Source organism: Vidua macroura, chromosome 1 (assembly GCF_024509145.1).
Source record: "Vidua macroura isolate BioBank_ID:100142 chromosome 1, ASM2450914v1, whole genome shotgun sequence".
Lineage (NCBI taxonomy): Eukaryota > Metazoa > Chordata > Aves > Passeriformes > Viduidae > Vidua > Vidua macroura.
The window spans coordinates 77,293,968-77,318,276 of NC_071571.1; the positions used below are offsets into that span (position 1 = coordinate 77,293,968).

Below are 24,309 nucleotides of genomic sequence, written 5' to 3' on the forward strand. Positions count from 1 at the left end.
TGTTAATGCTTCCAGACAGACTATCAGATTCTGATACTACAATTATTCATGCCTGACATTCACTTCAAATACAACAGTGTTCATACTTAATATGTTTTCTGTACTTTCAAAGCTTTTGGTGAAGGAGGTCATCCTCTACACGGTGCTTTGAATTAACTCCTGTATTTTTTTCCCTGTCTCATATTGCAATGTGCAGAATACTCAGGCAAAGTTAATCTTCCTAAGGGGAAATAAAAGCCAAGTTACTTTCTCATGCTTTGAACTCATTTATTTGTGTGTTGCTGCATATTTAATATTGGAAAAAATTATAATTTATTAAACATGCAAAGCCTGACAGAGTAATTTTGCTGCTCCTGAGAGAGTATCTTTGGGTAATGATATTTCTAATAAATGGTTTATATATTTTTCATAATTTTAATGTCAAGCAAATTTTGAACAGAGAGAGTAAAATTACCAATATGAATATATAATAATATCATATTCAAGAAAATGTGCCTGCTCAACTATGTAAAAGGATACATGCTGCCTTTAGGAAACCATTTCTGAGACTTTTCAATTAAAGCTGTAAACTGGTAATGATGACTGTCAATTGAAGAAATAACCTATTTCATCTACAGATAGGAATATTTTTGTGATTTTGATTGAACAAAATGTCTCCGAAAGAGCACATTGCCTTATTTGTGGCTTTTTTACTCTTAAGTCTTCCAGAGGTATTGGCATTCTTAATACCAAGTAGAAATATTTTCTTTGTGAATATGTCATATATTCATTTCTACCATTGCTTCCTTTTACAGAGGTAAACATAGTGCTTATCATTCTATTCCCTCTATATTAAATACATAAATAACTCTAATTAGAGATAGAAATAGCAGCTTTTATTCCAATTCTCACTGGTTTACATGAAATGAGGTGTCATAGGAGTTGTACTTTAGGCTTTATAATCTTCTGAATGTACTTGTTGAGTGCCATTTTGTTCTTATTGCCTACTGCTCACAAATGGTTTTCTCAATTTCATCCTGCCTAGTTTTTGAGAAATGCTATCAAGGTATGAAGAGACTAACAATGAAAAGGAAACTAGTAGCTGGAGGCAATTGCATCAGAAAAAATATTACTGTGTTATGACTACAAACAGTAGCATCAAATGTGAAAATAAACTTTCAAATTAATTAGCATTTAAGGGAAATGGGTTTGGGATAGTTATCACACTGCTTTTAAGCAGCTATGTTACCAGGTACATCTCTGCTTTCTATTCCTCGCTAGAAAAAAATAAGAAATAAATAAACCTTTCTAGTTTTAAATATTTTCTATGTTCGTACTTCTTGACAAATAAGGGTTCAGGAAAACAAAACAAAATAAAACAAAACTAAACAACACAAAACAATGGTATGTTGAGAACAGGCATTTCCCTGTTCCTCACAGGTCCAGTGAAAGGTGCCTATTCTTCACAAAGGCAAAGTGCATTTTATTGATTCTATATATGTGTGGGAATAAGCATACTCTTCTCCATCTCCTTTGCTGTTACTCTGCCAAAATCCTTTAGAGTACCTCTTTGTGAGGCTATGTCCAGCCCACTGCAGCTACAAATGGATGTAAAGAGACCAGATCTGGCACACTCTTCATCACCATCCATCTCCTCAAGCCCTATTTCACATACCTTTTCTCTTTTTCCCTCTAAACCTGTATAGTGCTTCCAAAGTGGCTGATACAAGTAATCAGGATCACAGAGGATGTGCATCAACTTCTTGGGACTTCAAGGTTTTCAAATAATCTGAACACCAGGAGTACTAAACCTTTTATTATATCCCATTTCCCCTTGAGCATTCCAACCCAGCAAAAAAAGAAATAAACAAATCATTCTTTATTGTCTTCTTCCTGCAAGGATGGTAATAGCTGCAAAGAGAAAAATAACGAAACTTGAGGCAGATACACTGCTGCTATGATAAATGAGTAATCTTTGCACATTTGCATCTACTTTCTTTAATATTTTTCACATGCAGATACTTCATGGATTGGAAGAACGATGTGGACAGTTACTTTACAATAGACGCTACTGAAGGAACCATTGCTACGAATCAATTACTGGACAGAGAAAGCACAGCACAATACAATCTCTCTATAATTGCAAGTAAAGTTAGTAAGTATGACACAAACTGAATTAATATGCTAATATGGTGTTTTTCTCAGAATATAATGCTCAGGTATAAATATAATGTGAAGAGTACTTGAATTGCCAAGAATTTGTTTAAGAAGGTTCAATGAATATCATTTTCCCAGACTCATGAGGATAATTGTAGGAGGATAAACGTAGGAGAAGCGGTGTGGGTGCCTTCCAGTTCTGATTTCTGATTTTGTAAGTCACTTCATATGAAATTAGGTTAGTCAAATAACATATCAGTCAACGTGCTTTTTGAAGGTAGAAAAACATAAAGAATAATTTGATAGTCAGATAGAAAGCACACTAAAAGTAAATCAAGTTTTAATGCCCTAAATGAACTAATCAGTGTGCTGCATCTCTGCTCTTATCTCTTCTCTCTGCCCAAAATTTTATGCCTAACCCCTTCTTTTCCTATGTGATTTGTAGTGGGATAGTTTCATTTCTTGTCTTTGCGTCTTTTTCATAGCCTTTTCTTTATAAGTCCCTTCTTCCACTATATTATGTACCTGCAACTTTCTTCATTGCCATCCATGTGTGTGACATTTCTCATTCATGGTCTTGTCCAACTGTAACTCTCATGGATGTATCTCATGCTTTGAATACAAGTCTTTTGGTCACTTAGCAGTTGTTCAAAGGCCACGAATTCTTTCTGTTGACATCAATAGGCTGTAGAAGAGGGTTCTGCTGTATTTCTTATTCATTCTATGTTGTTTATGTGTCAGAAAAGGCAAGTTTCTGTAGCAAATAACATGTTTTTCTTAATGTATTGCTTGTCTGAGTCTTCAAAAGTTAATACATGCTACTAACAGGAAGAGGGAGATTTGGGAAGCAGAGATGGTATATATTATTTCAGATAAAAAAACTCCTGAATTCTCAGTTATAGTTATGTCAAAAAGAACCATGGGTTCACTCCTTGGAACCTGAAAATATAAAGAGAACACCAGTCAAATGAACACTTGAATTTTATCACTAGATTGGAAAAGACATACACTAACAGAGAAGCCTAAGCTGTCAGAAGTGGTTGAGTCCATGGAGATATATGTGCAGGTGTATATTCACAGAAAAACCAGCAGAACTGCAATTTGTTTCCAGAGAAATGGAAAGGCAGGTAGATGCAGAAAGAAGGTCTCATCATGGTCTATGTTTCAGTAAAGCTTAACTATTTTGGCTTAGTAGTGGCCAAAGGACATTTGTGATTTGTAAAATTTTTTTCCTGCAGCAAGGGAAACAGTTTTAGTAAACTTGATTTAAATCTGTTTATTATTCCGAAGAGTAATTAAAGATGTCGAAAGTCTTGAAATTTATTTGTCCATGGATGCATATATATAATAATATGACATTTAAGCAGAGCTGTAGCAAATAGTATATATTTTGATATCCTCAATTTTATCCATTGCTATGCTAAGAATCCGCACCTAAAACATATCTGTGCTTTATTGCAGCATATCCCAAAATATTTATACATTGACCGTTATCTATAATGGTAACAATTGCCATACCTCTACTATACTAGTAACTGACAAAATTTGGGAGGATTTGAACTATAGTAATTGTCAAAACATTATGTGCAATTGTCTGACTAAGAGTGTAAAAAAAAAGGTGGAGGATTGAGGGATGACACACTGCACAAAAGCAAAAAATAATGGTTAGAGAGAAAAAAATTGAAAAAGATTGAGGGGAAATTGCTATATTTGAAGAAATGTCGATATAAAAAATTGCTGTCCAGTGCTGACATAGAAACTGAAACTGTCATCCCTTATTACAGGAAAAACACACTGAGAAGTGCCTTGACATATAGATGACTATATAAAGAAGTGGCCCAATATTGAAATTAGCTGCATAAACTTTCTTCAGAAAAGAACAGACAGTATTATTATTGAAGTATTTTCACTTCCTGGTGACTTTATCTCTTCATAAGGAAAAAAAATATATTATATATCTTTATAAATATAATAAAATATAGGTTTATAAAATAAGAATAAAGTACACTCATAACCAGTAGTAGTCAAATTATATTATTTAAAAACATTATTGCTAAAATTTTGTGTTCTCATTGTGAGATAAATGCAACAACACCTCCCACACTTTTTAGGCACATCCTAATGGTCATTCTGTAAACTAACTTGTCTTGAATTGTCCCTGAATGGAAATGTTTTTGAGCCAGAGATGGATGATTGCTCTGCAGACATGCAGAACATCCCTAACCCATTCATAAAGTTCAGGTTTTATATAGAACAAAGTGCTTGAGCAGGTGAAGGATGTTTCAGACTCAACATTGTTTTCCCCCATTTCACTTCCCAATTCCTCTGTACTTTTTTTCATTATGTGACTATATTTCATTTTAGCTTGTTGTTTTGTTTCTTTATAATCAGAATAAATCAATCTTCTAGTAGTCTGCATGGTTGCTGTTTCTGAACATTTTTGATGCCACAGAACCTATGCAAACTAAGAAATTGAGCATGGCTCTCATTCATTTCAAGCACAAAGGCCAGCTGGCATGAAGTAGCTTATTTCTATGCCTTCTTACCTTCCAGAGTCCCCACATGTAAATCAATCCTTTAAGAGTAGTCCCTGCCCTTACTAATTCCCAGCACATGCATGTGAATTGTCCACAAGACCACTGGTTGCCCCAGGCTAAACTGTACCAAGAGCTGCTATAAGAGCATAGTGGCATAAAAAAATCACAGTCCAGTGTTCAAATTCCCTCCATATTCTGCCTAATTACCTAGTATGGAAATGTTTTTTTCCATTTTACAAAAGAGGAGATAGATAGAATGCATAAGAACTTACTTCTGCTTCCCTATCCTCAAGTCATAATTTAAGGGTAAAAATGAAGTAATAATCCTTCCTGTCCAAACTATCTTTCCAACTCATCTATGTCTAGGCCCAAATTTTGAGAATGTTAAAGAAACCTCACCTTAAATCTCGAGATGGAATTGATCTTCTCCTGCATGCCATAACTGGGATTAAAGAATCAGCTGTTCTCCTCAATAGTCAGCATCTATTTTTTCAGATACCTTGGATTTTCACAAGTTCATTATTCAAAGAATGTTATATGTTTTCTACTGCTGTAATAGCTTTGAACCATTAAGATGCTACAAATGATGGTAATCAAGCAAAAAAAGGAAGCAGGATTGTCACTGTCTACAGACAAGAAAAATTAAGGGAAAATGAAGTCAGCTAATTAATTAAGCTGATAAAAGAAATTAATGAAGCTAATTAATTTCCCTATATCTTACAGGCAGAATTGAAACATGAAATCAGTTTCTTAATTTCTAGGCTCATGATTTAACCAGTTTGTCATCTCATCTGTGTAATCTGGGTTTAAAAGACATACATAAGCAGATGTTTTTAGTGACTCACTCACTGATAGTAGTATGTACGTCACAATTGTGTTTACAGGGTTCATGAAGACTTGATTTTGAGAGAAACAGCAACCAAAGACCAGAGAAAATGGAGGTCAAGTCTGCAAAGTAGTATTTTAAATGCAATTCTTCATGCTTGTTCACATCAAGTATTACAGGTCTTTGGTATTACATATGAATTCAAAGCTCTACACAATCTTCTTGCAGTCTTCATTTATATGCACAAGTAGTTAAAGTGATGTCAGTGCAAACCAGAAAGAAAATCATATAAACAAAATGAAAACCTGAAACAGATTCATCTTAAGCTCTGGTGGTTCTGTTTACTTTCATATCTGACTTTTCCAGACCAATTATGCAAGGTAAAATTCTAGTTTGCTAAAATATTTAGGAATAGAAGATTTTGGCCTCTAATATATCTTTCAAAGAACCACAGAGAATAAATCAGATAGCATCAGTGAAAAATAAATGTAAAATTTATACTCATAATCATATATATTTCCAGAACATGAGATCCTGTTTTTTTAAGGGGGAAAAATGTCAAATCCTTTTGTTAATTTTAAAAATATAGGTCACATACTACCTAAACTGTTGGAAAAAAGCAGAAAAAAATAATTTATACAAGATAGTTTACAAAAATATGACCTAAAAAACTTCTTAAAGAAACTGACATGTCTAACAGAAATTATCAAAATCATCTGATATTTTCATGTACATGATGCATAAATTTTGAATACATTCAATAGTTTTATTGGAAAGGCACTGTGAACATATTCCTAAAAGGAAATGGACATCTTTGCTGTATTTTGGTGGCGATGCATTAATCTCTAATCTGTTTGAAGAATATGTCCTGAACCCCTGTTTCTCAGTGTTGTACCTTAAAATGAACACAGACACACAAAAACATCTAAAGCAAAACCTGAGTTTCTCCATGTCAGTTGATGTCTCCTTTTCAGTGAGTACTGCTAGGAGGCAAGTTTAAGGTCAGATTGTTTCTCCCAGTAGCTGTGTGAATTTGACCTTTTCAGGGATTTTCTGATCTCTCTATAGAGGTATTTCCCTCTACTGAATAAAATAACTTTTAAATTTTTTTTTAATTTCCTATTATACAATGGAACCAATTCAACTGTGAACAAGCGATCTAGATTTCTTCCAGCTCTTTATGCACCTAAAGAATGAGTGCCCAATTCCTAGCTGCTAGACCAAACTGTGTCTTTGATTGTACTGCACAATGCCCTCCTCCACAGAGACATTCTGCAAGTAGAGATGATGCTGAATTGGAAATGAACAAGAATGCAAAGAGATGTCATTATATATTTTCTCTATTAAATATTAAACATTTCTCTATTAAATTCATAGGTAGGGACTACAAGTGTGATCTGGGTAGTGCATTTTTGTTGTCTTCTAGGTTCCAAGCTGTGTTTATAGCTTGGTCAGTTTACCTACTACTCGTAAATAAGTAAAACAAAGTTCATCTTGCAGCTAGTCCTATGTAACTAAGAAATTATTGGGGAATAGCTTTGGTTTTGACAGAGATCTCCTGAAACTACTACCGCATTTAGTAGTTCCTAAGAATAAGGAAGAAAGCATGCAAATTTTTTACAGTGACAACATGAAGAGACTTTGCCCCTTGCTGTGTTAGTTATAAACAAAGCCAAGGATTATACAAACTGCAAAGCAAGTGTCCAATGCAAATAATATTAAGGGTCCATTGAGGGCCATGAAGATGATCAGAGGGTTGGAGCATGTCTCCTATGAAGACAGGCTGAAACAATTGAGTTTTTACAGCCTGGAGAAAAGAACACTCTGGGGTGACAGAGTGTCTTTTTGTGTACATGAAGGGAGCCTACAAGAAAGCTGGACTTTTGACAGCAACATGTAATGACAGGACAAGGGAGTATGGCTTCAAACTGAATGAGAATAGATTTGGATTGGATACGGGGTAGAAATTCTTTACAGTGAGGGTGCTGAGCCACTGACACAGGTTGTCCAGAGGAGTTGTGAGTTCCCCATCCTTGGAAGTGTCCAGGACCAAGATGGAAGGGACTTTGAGCAATCTGGTCTAGTGGAAGGTGTCTCTGCATGTGGCAGGGGGGGTTGGAACTAGATGATCTTTAAAGTTCCTTCCCACCTAAGCCATTCTATGATTCTGTGATTCTGTGATTTATTCCTGAAGATTCAAGACAGCTCCTCTTGTAGTTAAACATGATCTCATTCCTACAACAACCTGATTTATAGCATAGATTTTTTCAATAGTTAACTGTTTCTGCCACTCATCTTAAGTGAAAAAGGATAAAATAATTATACTTTTGACTAACCAGCTATATTATTTTTCAAGTATTAGCTATTTTGCCAGAGGTCTCAGCATTAGCTATTTTGCAGGAGGTCTCAGCATAAAGTAAAAGAGAACATTTTCTGCTTTGTATTGTACTAGTGTCTCTGTTTTGTCAGACATTGCATTTGCAAGTAAACTTGTTTATAAAATGCATCTAGTGACTGATGAAGGAAGAGGAAGGACAGTGGAAAGAAACATGGTGTATACTGTTGTTTAACATTTCTTTTTGCACAAAATTATTTGCTGCCTGCAAACACTTTTGCAGTTAAAGAAATATCTTCCATAACATGGCCAAATAGTTGAATGCTAACTGTGCATGTTTCATTGCTAAATTTAACACTGTCTCTGTCTGGCTTTCAGAGAGATTTTGTTTTTCCATATCTTTCTCTCTTTCTCTGTCTTCTAAATTGGTATGCTCTGCTTGCCTCCTTAATATCTTGAAGATTTAAACAATGGCTAGGCAATAAATATTGATTTTCTACATTTAGTTGTGGAAAACAGAATTCAGTTTTAATCATTGGAAGTGTTTTCCACAGGCTTAATGAAAAGTGATCTGGGAAAAGTTTGCATTCTTAATAACAGGTACAACTTCATTTTTTTTTCCATTTATGCTCTGATAAACATAAATACGCTGATTGATTCCTTAACCCATGAAGAGTAATGGATCAAAGTCTGATACAAATTGATAAGTTTGGTTCTGTTTTCTTCTTAGTTCAAATAAGAAATAAATGGAAGTCAAGGGCTTTTGGGAGCCACAGTACTGAGATCACAAGTTTATGACAGCTTATGAGACTGGTGATGACAACAAACATAATGTTTTTCTTCTAAAATTATTTATAGGTAACCCACTATTAACCAGCAAAGTCAATGTTATAATAAATGTTTTGGATGTCAACGAGTTTCCTCCTGAAATTTCAGTTCCATATGAGACATCTGTATGTGAAAATGCCAAGCCAGGACAGGTATTTCAAATTTGTGATGCTTGCTCTTTTGCTTATTCTTTCCTTATTATTTATAGCAGTAGAATTTTCTGGGTTTAAAAAGTACATCATGGGCAGAATTCTTCTACAAACAAAATGTCTGTGTTAGAAATACATATTGGAATTCTGTTTGTTGACTTTTATGGTCAATTTTCAGCCTATTTTTTTTTTTTAATTTCTCCAATTACATGGGCCTGAGCCACCCTTTACTGTGCATTTAATAGCTATGAGAGGAAAAAGAACCCCTTTCTTAAAGGGTTGTAACTATGACAGAAGCAGTAGCAGATAAAGTGAGGCATAACCATTCAACCCAATGCTATCATTAGCATTTTTATATAAATAATAAATATTAAATACCATGAATATACAGTAAATCTTTCTGATTTTTATCAGATATGTCAAAGCAAGACCTTCTGAGTTCTCTGGTGGTTACAGAATTCAGACTTCTTACCTCCACTGTGCAGTGTTTTAAGGGAATGACAGTAATCCAGCAAGATCTCACCTTCAAGAGTTTAGATTGATGGTTACTTTGCACTTCCACAAAACTGCTTCGTTTGGAAGAATGAACTGACTTCAGAATTAATCTGGTTTCAGGTGATACAGACCATCACTGCAGCAGATAAAGATTTGTCACCAGCTGGGCAAAGGTTTTCCTTCAAACTGTCATCTGAGGCTTCCAACAAACCAAACTTCACAGTCCATGACTACAGAAGTAAGTTGGTTACCCATAATTCTCTTTCAGAGCAGCTGACTGTCGTTACAATGACAAATATGTTTACTTTCAATTACAGTTGTGTCTGCAGACCTAACGTTTTTCTTTGATATTTCTAATTGCTAAACTCTCTGGGACTTATATTAATATAAATTCAGGTCTTGCACCTTTTCTTATTTTTAGGGGCAGGAATTGTCAGAACACCAAAGGCTGAGATTTCCCTACAGGCCTTCAAAAACACAGCTACCTGTTTTATTTTCTTCCTTTTATCATTCAGTATCTCAGGAAGAATCCATATGCCAATGCAGGTATACCTTTAAACAAGGCACTCTTGCTGTCTTGTTTAAATACTATGACTTTGCTAACCATTTTCAAAGTACCCAGATATTGTGTTTTCTTGAGGATACATAGTCCTGCAGAAGAGTGAGTTCTAAATATGGACAGAGCTGCTGAAGTACAACACCCTTAATAACGTGGGAATTCATACAACTGACATCCCTGATTTTTCTTCCAATTTTTGTCATAACTGAATATCTTTTTTTCTCCTAATTAACTTGAACTCTTTTGTTAGATGGCAAAGAAAAACCAAGACCAAAAAAATAATCTTTTCTTTCTACTGTAAGCATCTTCAAGGATGTAGTCTTGTGAACAGACAGCTAAACTGAACCTGTAGTAAATTTTCACCACTAACTACTTTAATCAAATAAAAGAAAAAGTAGTATTTGTGCTATTAGAAGATCTTTAAATTTAAATTACACTTCAAAGAAAGAACACCTAAAGCCATCCAACAAAGTTCAAAAAGTATCACTATCTAAAAAAGTATATAATTCTTAATTTTTTAATTGCTGTTTTCAATTTAAATTTGAGGTTACATCATTTGTGAAGTAAAAGTTCCTTTCTTGTGAATTAAGTGACCCAAGCCTGTAAAAGTGCTAGAAATGAATAACACACCAATTGAAATAAAATTGCGAAAGCCTTCTTTTTAGCCTTTAAAAAAAATGTATTTAAATTATGTCTATGGCCCACATAATTTTTGAAGCCATGCATGTGTAATAAAAAACTAAAGCAAACAACATAAGCTAAACACTATTAATCCTGAAGAAACATCAGGAAGAAATAAATTTGAAAAATCAAACCGTGCTTATTTTCTCTTTATGTATAGCTCTCCTGTGAGGCTGATACAATGAAAATGGTTTATTCCCAAACTTAATAGTTACTTTTATCTTTGTGTGTCATAAATAGTTAAAAAGATTGAACCGATGAGCCAAGAACATCAATTGAGGATTCGTAAATAGAGAATACAGTGAAACCAATCATAATATTGTAGACATTAATAATAGTATCTTAAAAAACCAAAACTGTGTAGATCTAACACATTTTATTGAAGGGCATTCAAACAGTTTTCTTCAGACAGACAGCTCAATTAATATGAAGGATGACTTGACAACAGATCCAGGTTCCCTTACTTCTGTTCCTGGAAAATTAGGGAATTACTCTGCTCTGGAACATAGTTCAAGGCCCATATGGGTAGAATCTTCACAGTTATATAGTCTTAGAATATAAGACTATATATATAACATACTATGTATTTCTAAGTACCTTTAAATTTTTTTTGGTAAAGATTTCTTTAAAGTTTCTTTTTTTTCTTGTCTGTTTTTTAAAATATCCTTTAAATTCACCAAGTTTTGTTGTTTTGTTTTTTTTTTAATAATAACAAACTTCTGCTTTAAAAAGAAGTCTTCTCAGATAATTTTAATAGATTTAAATAATCAAAAGAATTTTTAAGCTTAGTAAGTCTATATAGTAATTACAGCTTTTGTAAAGTGTACTTAGCATGTTAGTTTGGTGAGGAAATTGTTCAAATATTATTAGGTAATTAAATTTCCCTGTTTAAACAGTAATGTTGACACTGAGATGATGTTGGATCTCAGTAATCTGTTAATGAAGCTTCACTTCTGTATAAAAACATATGCAATATTCTGATAAAAAGTGGAAACCTCCAAGATATAAACTTTTAAAAGCACTTCTTAAGACTTATTAAAAGAAAGAAAATGAAAAAATATGCAATTTGTTACAATGTAAGGAACAAAAAAAACCCCTTTTTTCATTGTCAATGGTTTGCAGAGATATTAGAAAAAAATCTGTCCAAACAAAAACCCTGTCTTGCAGTATCATTTGCCTTTTGTTTGCCAAAAAGGTGGACAAAGGTCTGTTCTGCACACAATTTAGAGATGTAGTAACACAACTTTATTTTCACTAGAGAAACCTTTTAAAAATAAGTACCATTTTCTTTTAAGTTAGCAAATATGTTAGTAACAAACAGGTATTTTGTGAAAGCAATTTTTTCTATTTTTTGAGGACACAGTGCTGTTCACTGTAGTACAAATAATGCTTTTACAAATCAAGGTGGCATTTAAATTTTTTAAATATATCAAGAAGCCCTAATCCTTGTGCTATTCTATACAACTGAAAATCATGGGTGGTCTGATACTTCAGCAGGTATTCTTGTGCTGCACCCAAGAGAAGCCCCATACTTCAGAATATAACTTAATGAGGACTGGAGTGAGACAGAAGCTCAAGGTTTCCTTTCAGCAGCACTGGGATCAATCCACCGTGTTAATAGAAGTGATGCCCTGGCAGAGCTGGAGTGCTTCCAAAGGGACTGCAGATCTCCCTCTTTCTGCTTTGCTGGCCTTACTCTGCTCTCTAGAGGGTAGCTTCCATGTGGAGTACACTCCATTGCTCATGTAAGAGACAGAATTTCCTTTTCTCACACTTATCCTATAAATTAATTTATTGCCAACAGATTGAAGAACCAGAAGGTATCTGAGTTCTCTAGACTCTTCTGTGTAAAGTTCAAACACCTACCTGTGTTCATATTCTCAAAAGAACTTTCAACAATTGAAAGGGGTCATAAAAGAGCAACAAAAAGTGTTCAAAATCAAGGAGTTAAGAGGTTGATCTGACTGATTCTTCTCAAAGGAGGATGGAAAGTCATTTAGTTGCATTGTAAGCTATTAAAGTGATCATCAGTGTTTCAATGAGAAGAAAAAAAAAATAAAAGAATGTAAATAATTCTAATAATAGAAATATGGAAAAAATAATAGAAATAAGATTAAAGTGAATGTCTTCAAATTAGTTCTTAAACTTTTTATACAGTGCAGGTCATTAATCATAGAGAAAAAGAAAAAGCTGAAGATGGAAGCTGGTTTGATTCAAACTATTCTGAGACATTTTTTCTTTTCAAAACTAAGTGTAACTGAACTTGACCTGTCCATGTTTAAGTTTGATGAAAAGGAGGTGTCTGAAACATTTTTTTAGCTATGCACCTTCACAATGGCATCTAATCATAACATACCTAATTTTTGGATATTTAGGGTTCCTTCTTATTGTCCTTAATCAAAACTCCATACCAGTATTTGAGTGTGAAATTCAGAGCCCTTAATCCTTCTACCTCATAACAGACCTCTGAGGCATGCAAACCATCATGTGACATCTTTTAAGAAATACAATAAAGCATATAGGAGAGATAGAAAAATAGTAATCGCAGCAGGTTACTTCTGTTTAGCTCTGTCATCTCATTAATTCCCTGCCAAATTAATTTTGGTTTTGCTTTTCATGTAATTATTTTAATCTTTACATCATTTCCTTGCTACTTTGTTTGATTCAGGAAAAGCAGCAATAACTAACTGGGAACAAATGATACAAGTCTAAAAGTGGACTAATTGATGGAAACTGTACTGATTTTTTTAGTACTCAGTTCATTTCTCTAGTTATTTTTAATGGAGCAGGAAAGCCAAAATGATTGCATCTTGTCCATATTATATGACTTTTTATTTTTAAGGTAGTTAATTAGTTGATAGAGACATGACTCTAAATTCACATGCAATCAAAATCCTTTGGACCACAGGCTCAGAATGTAAGGAGATCAAGTGAAAAAAACTGAAAAGTCTTCAGAATCACACTTGTAATGTTTTGTTTTTAGTTATTTTTATCTTCTTTGAAATTTCAGCTGTTAAAAGGTTTACAAGAAAAAGAATATTGTTTAAGGCTCTTCAAAAACTAACTGTACCAGTCAGAATACAATTCCTTCTGTAATGGCAAAGCAAGGCAATTACGTAATGCATGTCATTCATCAAGTTTCAAATATGAAATACCAGCCTATTACTGAGGGTGATACAAGCTACAATATGGAGTGAAGTTCACAATAAAAATCTGCTAAATTACTGTCATGTTTTACAGACAACACAGCTGGGATTGAAACCAGGAGAAATGGCTACAGCAGAAGGCAGCAAGAGCTGTACTTTCTTCCAGTAGTAATTGAAGACAGCAGTTACCCTGTCCAGAGCAGCACAAACACTTTGACTATCCGTGTTTGCAGATGTGATTCTGATGGCACCATCCAGTCCTGCAACGTGGAAGCAATCTTCTTACCAGTCGGCCTCAGCACAGGAGCTTTGATTGCAATCTTGTTGTGCATTGTTATACTTCTAGGTTAGTACTCATGAAACCCTGCAAAGTGCTTTACTCTGATTATTCACTAGCTTCACCTAGTTTTTAACAAAAGCCATGGAAAATGTGTGGCTGTTTATTTCTAGAAGAATATCCCAAAGCACTGCTCATGACTATCAATCTGCTAAGCTATGCAATATCTCTTATTGCATTAAGAGAATCAGTTTTCAATGGAACCCAAATAATAATTTTTTCTCTGAAATTATTTAAAATATCTTTCTTGAAATATTTTTTAGATTATTACTAAGGTAGACACCTCCTACTGACAGTAACAGCAGTAAAACATAGTAAGAGTTTTTATTTAATTCTTCATGCCCACTTAAGCAAAAGGAGAATGAAGAAATGGAAGAGGAGAAAATAACTGTAACATAGACTGTTACTGTCTATATCTATATTAAGCTTCACAGGAAGATTTTTTTATTTCAGCCAGGCATTGATTTCATAAGGTGACATTATTATTTGTTGTACCTTATATTTATATACTGTGTTATTTACAGCATATCAAAAGTGCATCTTACTTGTAATATAGCCTGAAGCAACTGCTAATGAAATAAACCCAACTTTAAAACTTACACAGGCACAATGGGCTTTAGAAATCAGATTGAGTCTTACAGATGCTGGCCTATGCCTAGTTTTGATACTAGTGGTATCATGATAGCCTAATGTGTACCCAAAAATAGCTCTTGACATAGAATATAATGTGGATATCTCATTGCATTTGGATGATGCATGTGCCACTTAAGTAAGTTACTAAAGGCTCAGGGTTACAAAAATAGCTTCTGAGTAAGAGTGGGGAAAAGTCAGGATTTTTGCTCTGTGTCAAAAAAATATGTTGTGAGAAAAATATTTTTTGAATCAGAACAAGAATGTCAAATGGTCATACTTCCCATGGAGTAGCAGTTATATTCACAAATACACTCATTCTGAAGAATTTAAAACAAAACTGAAAACCAACTAAACAAAACAACTTCTGTTTTTCTGAAGCAGGAAGAATGCTGTCTCCTTTGCCACAATTCTAGTTAGAGCAAGATGGATACCCCGCAACTTCTCTGGGCAGCATATTCCACTGCTTGACATCCTGGTGATAAAGCCTTTTTTTCTTACATTTTAATGGAATTTTTTGCATTTCAGTTTGTGCCCATTGCCTCTTGTCCTGTAACAGCACACCCCTCAAAAAAGCCTGGCTCTATCTTTACTTCCATCAGATATTTATTCACATTGGTAAGATCCTACTGCACCTTCTCCAGAATGAGCAGACCTGTTCTCTTAGCCTCTCCTTCTGTGGCAGATGGTGGTCCCATGCCTTAATCATCCCTGTGGTTCTACATTGGACTCACGTCAGTGAGTCCATGTCCATCTTTTAATGAGGAGTGAGAACTGGGTCCAGAACTCCAAGTGTGCATAAGCAGAGCTGAGCAGAGGGCAATGACCATCTCGCTAGACCTGCTAGCAATGGGTCTGGTAATGCAGTCCCAAATGCTGTTGATCTTCTTTGGTACAAGGGCACATTGATGGCTCATGGTGAACTTGTTGTCCACCAGGATCTCAAGGCCTCATCCATCAAGCTGCTTTCTGGTTAGTTGGCCAACAGCATCTACAGTAGGCAGTTACTCCTCTGTGTGTGTGGGACTTGTAATTTCTATTTGTTTAACATCATGGAGTTCCTTTTGGCCCACTCCCTCAGCCTGATGAGATTCCTTTGAACAGTGGCACAACCACTCTTTTTTTATTGCCTGAAAACTTGCTGAGGGTGCACTCCATCCCACCATCCAGGCTATTTATGAAAATATTAAACAAAAGTAGTCCCAGTACCAAATCCTGTGGTACTTTATTAGAGACTGGCATCCATCTAGTATTTGAAATATTGCTCACAACCTTTACAGTCTGTCAGTTTGGCAGCTTTGCAGTCCACCTCACCATCTGCTTGTATAATCCACATTTTCTCAGGTTTTCTGAGAAGATTGTTATGAAAGATACTATCAAAAGCTTTGCTAGAGTCAGAATAAAAGTATTACACTTTTTCCCTTCATCAACCAGTCACCTTATTGTAGAAGGCTATCAAGTGAGTTAGGCACAATTTCACTTTCATAAATCCATGCCTGACGCTCTTATGCCCCTTCTTAGTTTCCAGAATTATTTTCTCCATCACTTTCCTAAATATCAAGGTGAGACTGACTGACTGCTCTAGTTCCCTAGCTCATTCTTCTTGCCCTACTTGAAGATAGGAGTGATGCTTGCTCCAGTTCTCAGAAGAAACCTTTCTCAGTCACCGTGACCTTTCAAAATTATCACAAATAGTCTCACAAAGATAGCAGCCACCCTCCTCATCATTCACGTGTGTATCTCACCATATCCCATGCACTTGTGTGTCCAGTTTGTTCAAGTATTCTCTAAGCTGATCCTCTTCCACCAAAGCATTAGGTCTTTCTTATTCTGGACTTTCCCTCCAGTCTCAGAGACATGGAATTACTGAAGGACAAGTTTACAAAAAAAAGACAGAGTCAAAGAAGTTGCTGACTAGGTTGGCCTTTTCTATATCATTTGGAAACAGCTCCCCTGCCCCATTCAGCAGTGGGCCCACCTTTATCATTCTACTCTTTCTTTCTTGCTTCTTTCTCCTTCTTGCTTCCCTTCATGTCCCTCCTGAGACAGCACCATGCAGGCTTTGTCTTTTCTTTCCACATTCCTGCATGTTCAGACTGTCACTCTATATTCCTCCTGGCTCACTTGTCACTGTTGTCAACTCTTAGATTCCTCTTTTTTTATCACTGAGTTTAGTCAAGAGCTTCTTATTCATCAATGCAGGCCTCCTGCTGCCTTTTCTTGATTTCCTGCTCCTCAGGTTGGACCACTGTTGAGTTTGGAGGACATGATACTTGAAAATCAACCAGCTCTCCTAGACCACTTTTCTCTCCAGAACCTTATAACAAGTAATATTTTGAAGCAGATCCCTGAAGAGGCCGAAGTGTACTGTATAAAAAGATACAGTAGGATTATTTTTTCTGCATTTCAAAAATTCCAAATTTGAAATTATTCAAATTATTTATTATTCAAAATTCCTTTTTTTTTCCTGTAATACTCTTTTGGTTTAGTTTTTTATTCTTGTCTTCAATGTGTAAATTTAGGGTTCTTTTCTCTATTTTTCTATAGAAAATATTTTTTTAAAAAATCACATCTCTGTCTCTCTGAACTAAAAATCTGAAGTCCTGTTCAATTCTATTCATTTGCAAAGCAGGCCATCAGGAAAATTATTTGGTACTTTATCCAGTAAGTACAGCAAGCACTTAGGAAAGTTAGACTCATATGTCAAAGAGCAAATAATTTTTCACTGCTCTTTTCTAAGGACAAAAGTCACTTTGATTGCTTGTGGCTTTCAAAGAAAGATATAATGATGTGTCATCAAAGTACTAAATTATTTCTCTGCATGTCTTAACTTTAATTGTCTCTCGTTACAGTCATTGTGGTACTGTATGTAGCACTACGGAGGCAGAAGAAAAAAGACACCCTGATGACCTCTAAAGAAGACATCAGAGATAATGTTATCCATTATGATGATGAAGGAGGTGGAGAAGAGGACACCCAGGCTTTTGACATAGGTGCCCTGAGGAATCCCAAAGTGATTGAAGATAATAAAATACGCAGGGACATAAAACCAGACACCTTGCGTTTTACACGCCACAGACCACCAGCGGAAGATAACACAGACATAAGAGATTTCATTAATCAAAGGCTGCAGGAAAATGATGTAGATCCATCTGCACCCCCTTATGACTCCTTGGCAACCTATGCGTATGAAGGAAACGGATCTGTTGCAGAGTCTCTGAGCTCTATAGACTCCTTAACTACAGAGGCAGATCAGGATTATGACTATCTGAGTGACTGGGGACCTCGCTTTAAGATCTTGGCAGATATGTTTGGAGAAGAAAGTTATAACCCTGACAAAGTCACTTAAGTACAACTACAACAGTGAAACAAAATCAAACCAACAACAAATTTAAAAGATAAACCTAAGCTTTATATAAGACAATTACTTTGATTATAAAAGACAGCAATTGTTTCCAGCAAGTTACTACATTTATCATACAGTCAGTTTTGGTTTGATTAGAGAAACGATGATAAATCCTGTAATATACACAGGTTTTTGTTGTTGTTATTTTGTTACTCTGGAATTACACTGAGACAAGCTCAGGCCTACAAGGTGCAGTTTACTGACCTGACTTAGAAAGAAGGTAGCTTTCTGGCATCATGGTGGAAGAGTGGTAGCTTTTTCGTAATTCCACTAAAGTGCCTATTGAAACTTTTATCATTAAGTGGTAAACTTTCTGCTGTGATGGTGTTACAAAACTGAATGGTAAATCAAACATGAACTTAAGACAAGAAGCAATAGCAACATGCTGACTTCTTTTAGAAAAAAAATGAAGATCACTTCCTGGAGTATCTAATGACTAGAACTGTGGGGGAGGAGGGGGGTGTGTATATTGTGTTTGGGGGTTATGTTTGTTGTCTTTTTTTTAAAGAAAACAGTATGTCAAGACATCATATTTCCTCTTCCAGAGTTTCACTGAAATTTTAAATTTAAAATGCTATTGCTCACTTTGAAGATGTAAAGCCCAAATTAAAAAGGAAAATATCTTAGCATACATCAGTGAATATTTAAAATGTTCATACAAATACTACATTTTTCCAAAATAATAAAAAGATGAAAGCAGCTATTCCTTGATGTGAAGGAAACTTCCCTTGTCTTTCCCTCTTCTTTTGAAATGAGACTATTATTAGAACATAAAAATTGAGAGGGTTTTTAAAGACTATTATTGTACTTTGAGTACCAAGACACCTTTTCCATTGTAAGTATCACTAAAGAAGTACATGTAAATAACTCCACACCACTTATCTTTGCAGTTAGATTGTTACTCTGTAGGCACCATAAGCATATATATTATAAATATAGTTATTTTTCCATTGACCATCTGCTACAGTTCAGCATATCGCCATATTTCACTGCCACACCCACAGGAAACATTTTAGAAAACCTTTTGAGGTTGGAAAGTTTCTTAATTTTATTCTTGACAAAATTTAAACAGAATCAGAATAAATATATAAACAATCACTTTTGTCCACTCTTTATGTACATACCCATGCCTAAATATAGCTGTGCAGATGACAGAAGTTCAGATATGCACAAGGCATTGTGTCTTGGAAAATCTCTTGCAAAACTATTTTATGTGACTTTTTCTGATGATCTAAGGCATAGACATTTTGTAAGACAATGGTTTATGGCTCCCAAAGTGCATATATCTTTATATTCTCCTTCCAAAGTCTCTGCAGTGCTATACAATCTGTTTGAGCTCTACTCATGATTAATGGCACTGCCAAGGTCAGCCTGAGTCTCTCTTGAACCAGAAGTCTCTTATTCACCTCAGGTCTATAGCTTACCTTTTGTATAGCTAAAGAACTAATCATAACAGTCAGATATACATAGCTCACAAGTCTATTAATGTTCACAAGTTTCCCTTTATCCTCTGGGGGAAATGTAAATATATGTCAACATTATATAAATTAACCTCTCAAGAAGACTTTGAAAGGTGCATATTTTAAATGAGTTTTGTATCATTCAGTACAATTGGACAGGGCTGTATCAAAAGCACAATTGGCGTAGCTTATACCAGCAGCGTGCTGAGGAATACACACAGCAAATAGCAACAAGGAAATTTTGTGGTTTTTATTGTTTTCAGGAAAGGTATCCTGTGTTCTCTAAAGACAGACTAAACCAATAGAAGTTCTCTCCTCACAGGACAGGAAGCAAATGAAGTGATAGAGCCCATAGAAACAGCAGCATAGAAATTTTTGTGTAGAAGATTTTTTTAAATTTTCACACATTTTGACAGTATATCAAAAGCAACTTGATGGTGCACAGCGGAACTAAAACAGAGCTGGATAAAAAAAAGAAATATTTATATTTCTTACTAGTCACAACTGAGACTTGATTCATACAAGAGTTACACCTAATTAGCAAAGCTTCCTCATGTAGCATGTGCATGGCAATGCTTCCTACCCTCTTGCCACAATTAAAACAAACATCAGACTCTGATAATTTTCAGATGTGCAGTCCTGTAGCCAAACCCTACTCTCAGCAACTATGTTAGTCCTTTATATGCCTTTCATTAGTAAAATCACCTTAAGTGAGGGTAGTGTTTGACTTTTTTAACACCATGAGGCATGCTCGCTCCTGAGGAAATTCCCTGTATTTGTAATGCATACTGGCTGAACATTAGTTGTCTTGAATAGGTAGGCTTTTGTTCTAAGCTGGAACAAAAAACTTGTTCTAAGTTTATATGTGAACCTGACTTCCAAAATGGGTAGACAGAAAATGTGATCTTTAACATGCTGCTACACACAATCTGTATATGACAGTGAGTGGCTGTATGTTAAATCAATATCAAAATTTAATATCAAGTGTATATTTTTGACATTTAAGTATTTGTAGCTGAGATGTTGCTATCACATTATTAATATACATATAGGAAGATTTTAGAAAAAAAAAAGTAATTATTTAAAAAACACCCTGAAAATATATAATTAAAATATTTGAAGACCATTTTTGAAGAGTGATCAAACACTTTTAACATAATAGGGGTATTTTTTGTAAACAGTTCTATAGAACTAAGGAAAGGAATTGCTTTTCATTTATTCATAACCTGGGATTCAGGAAATTTGAGTTTAATTCCATGTTCTTTCGCTCCCTTTCTAGAAGATATTTGTCAGGTTTTTAACATCTTATTTTTTAAACAATAATTAAAGAAAAATTAAATTTACAAGAATTAAAATATATCAAGGCATCTGAGATGACATGAAGTCAGTAGGACTTGGGAGCCCCAGTACACATGTAAATTGTATCAGTAAATTTCTTCAGGTTTTACACATCATATCTTAAAACAAACCCTTTCACAGTCAAGATGTTGAAGTGAATGTTTCTCTTTCTGCCAAAACCTCAAATGCTATCAGAGTGTCAAGAAGTAAAAAAATGTATAAAAGGCACAGAATTGAGAGAATGTTTTTGTTTTAATTTCCAAAAATAGAGTACTAGTACATACATATTTAACATGAGCTCAAATGTCCCAACAGTGTACCCCCCTGCAAATCATAACATTCTGTAAAACACTTTCTGCATATGAAGTAATTGAAATACTTCACTAGCACAAAAAATTCCACTTTTTAAGTTAAATATTTATGACATACACTATTGGTGCTGAAATAAAGCATTCAGCTAAGAGTGGAAGTATCTAAGGAAAGTCAACTATTAAACTTACATCATAGATATGCAGAATTGAAGACAAATATATAACAGAACATCTGAAAGGAATTTCAGGGAAAAAGGGAAAAATCTTCCCTGACCTCTCAAGAAAACTGAAAATGTCAATACTTAGGGAATTTCATACAATTTCTATGTGGAGTCAGAATATAAAAGATTGTTAATATTTGGATTTAAAACCTCTACCACACAAATCTGAAATTACTGCTATTCTCATAACACATATCTGAAAAAATGACAGTGAGTCAAAGAGCAAGGATTTGGAAAGCAACGGCAGTAGATTATGTCTCCTGCAAAAAGATATGGTTGAATATTTTATACTTCCATTATTTTTACTTATTTTATATATTGGCTAAATTTCGCTGTTTGAAATATAATCACAGTGTGGATTTACTCTAGGTTTTGGAAGCAGAGTTCATTATGAAGCAAAGACCAATAAATGACTCAGTAGTTTACTAATAATATTGTTCTAGAGATTGCCTTCAAAATATTCTTGCTTTAACAATGAGATTTCCGTATCATCATAAACACTGCCTATATTTTACACTGTTAAAAATTTGGTTCTGCAGATGCTATATTCATATAAGGTTTACCTCCATTATTGAGGTGAGAGTTAAGATTGTGTTTCCATGGAATAACAGATCTCTATTGAATGAATACAAGAAGAAAAGGTAATAATTCACTGGGTTAAAGGTATTTAATATTACATTAATGACTGTATTTTACTTGTTGAGATTTGAGGTTGTACTGGTTTTGCAGTAATATTATTACTTTTATTATTATGATTGTTATTAGCATAGACTTTCAAATCCCATGTGTATAAAAGCTCCTTTCTGAGCTTTGAAAAACTTAATGAAAGCAAATAATGAAATTACCCCCAGTAATAACCCTACTGAGGTGACATTTCAGTGTGAATGAAAATCAAATTTTATATTACAACCTTTTTGTAATGGAAAATCTATAACCTGAATCCTTTTCTGTTCTTATTTAAATCAAGAATCAGATAAATTGTCAGAACACCAGCAACCATTGCTATTTTGAGCAAAACTAAGAGAAGTACCTAGAGCTTTTTGGTGAGCCTTTGGAGTGTTTTTTAACTTATTTACTTAATTCATAGGCTTCTTTTATTCAACTTTAGTTTTCAACTAAAATTCCCAGGTAATTTTTTATCTTACTTTCATGCCTGTTTTTCCAATCAAATTGCTTCCCAGGACTCAGGGGAATCTTATCAACGTGTATAAATACCTGATGGATGGAAGTAAACAAGGTGGAGCAAGGTGTTTCTCAGTGATGCCCAGTATCAGGACAAGAGTTAATGAACTTAAATTGAAATGCATGAAATTCCATTAAAATGCAAGAAAAAAGGTGCTTTACTGTCAAATTGTTAAGCAGTTGATCCTGTTGCCCAGAAAAGTTGTCATGGATCCAACCTTGGAGATCTTCAAAACCCAACTGGATTTTTTTCTGAGAAACCTGCTGTAATTGACCCTGCTACAAGCAAGAGGGCTGGACTAGATAATCTCCAGAGATATCTTCCAGCCTCATCCATTTTGTGACTTGCGATAAAATCATACTTGGACTCCTTAGCTTGAGTAAGCTCAATAGCACTAGGGGCCTAACTACATAAGCAGAGTAGAATCACAGAATCACACAATGGTTTGTGTTGGAAAGAGACCTCAAAGACCGTAGTTCCATCTAGTTCCAACCTCCCAACATGGGCAGGGACACCTACCACTAGATCAAGTTTCTAAAAGCTCCATCCATAGTAACTAAGACTTGTTCCAGTGAGACAGTTGAGGTAGGAATGAAGGAAGAGAGTAGCAATCTATACAGTTACTAGCAATGAAGATAGAGTGGAGAGGGATAAATTATTTACTGTAATTTCCAGTACAAGAAGTAAGGGGCATCACATGAAACTAGTAGATGTAAGGGTGAAATTAAAAAAACCTGGATGTGGTTCTTCACGTGATAACTAGCTGAGACAGTAATGGAGGCTCAGTGTTTACACAGGTTGAAAAAGAGGTTTGACAAAGTCCTGAACAACTGATAGTTTGTGGGTTGCTTAATATATAGGAATCACATCTGGCTGAATGTGTTCTTGAATAGTGCTTGATTAGCATCTGGGGAGTCACATAACGTGATTGGTTTCTTGGTGTTTTGCTGGGATCTCAGCTTCTGCCAGTGCTGAGTAAAAGTTTACTACTCAAGTTTGACTAACTTATTTTCTTCTTATGATTTTATTGTAAATTTACTTGATCTTCATATCAAAATTCCCTCAGTTCTAATTTTCCAGACTGCACAGATAAATAGTTTTTTCTTATTTATCACATATCACATGCTTATATGCATGCATATTTTATTATTTCCCTCAGATTTTAACCATTGTAATTGCTGTATTTCCTTCAATACTGCACACCTTATATAGTCCTTACACTTTTCTGTCTTTAACAGGGACACTAACACTGATTGCTGTTAGGGGTGATGACACAGTTTGGCTTAGTCTATATTAAAAAAAAATCATTGCTGCATAAAGAAGATAACCTTTACAATACATGTCCTCTTTTGCATGTGTTTCACTTTGTTAGCTGTCTTGGTTATGTTCCTGTGTTCCGAGTACATCTGAAAAAGAGAGGGGAGAATGAAGTGACTGACTAGAAAAGGGGCTGGTATTAGTCCACTATTCTAGAATGCAGACTACTGCTCCCCTACTAGGTGTTGTAATGTTAGAGGTGAATTATTGCTTTCAAATATTGAACACTGTATTTACACTCAAATGCATGTTTTTCTACTGTGTGCCTCCATCAAAAAGGACAATTCAAGAAGTATGGTGAAGAACTGAAATCATATTAAGAGGGGTCACAAATAAATACGCCTTAAAAGTTTGTCTTATATTATTTGGTCACATAACTGCAGTAAATAATTATATTTTAAATTTTATATTTTT

General features: G+C 34.7%; 1 protein-coding gene across 2 annotated transcripts in view; it reads left to right on the top strand.

Moving 5' to 3' along the window:
• Positions 1 to 19,093, top strand: part of LOC128812911 (cadherin-12) — a 152,677-nt gene extending 133,584 nt beyond the window's left edge. The window contains exons 7-11 of one of the 2 annotated variants that reach the window (XM_053987577.1): positions 1,998 to 2,134; positions 8,693 to 8,814; positions 9,427 to 9,544; positions 13,787 to 14,038; positions 17,512 to 19,093. In XM_053987577.1, the coding sequence (XP_053843552.1) occupies positions 1,998 to 2,134; positions 8,693 to 8,814; positions 9,427 to 9,544; positions 13,787 to 14,038; positions 17,512 to 18,008 (1,126 nt within the window). In that variant the 3' untranslated portion in view covers positions 18,009 to 19,093. Of the gene's footprint in view, positions 1 to 1,997; positions 2,135 to 8,692; positions 8,815 to 9,426; positions 9,545 to 12,261; positions 12,292 to 13,786; positions 14,039 to 17,511 lie in introns of those variants that run through there. The other variant, XM_053987586.1, reaches the window with a different exon arrangement.
• The last annotated feature ends 5,216 nt before the right edge of the window (positions 19,094 to 24,309 follow it).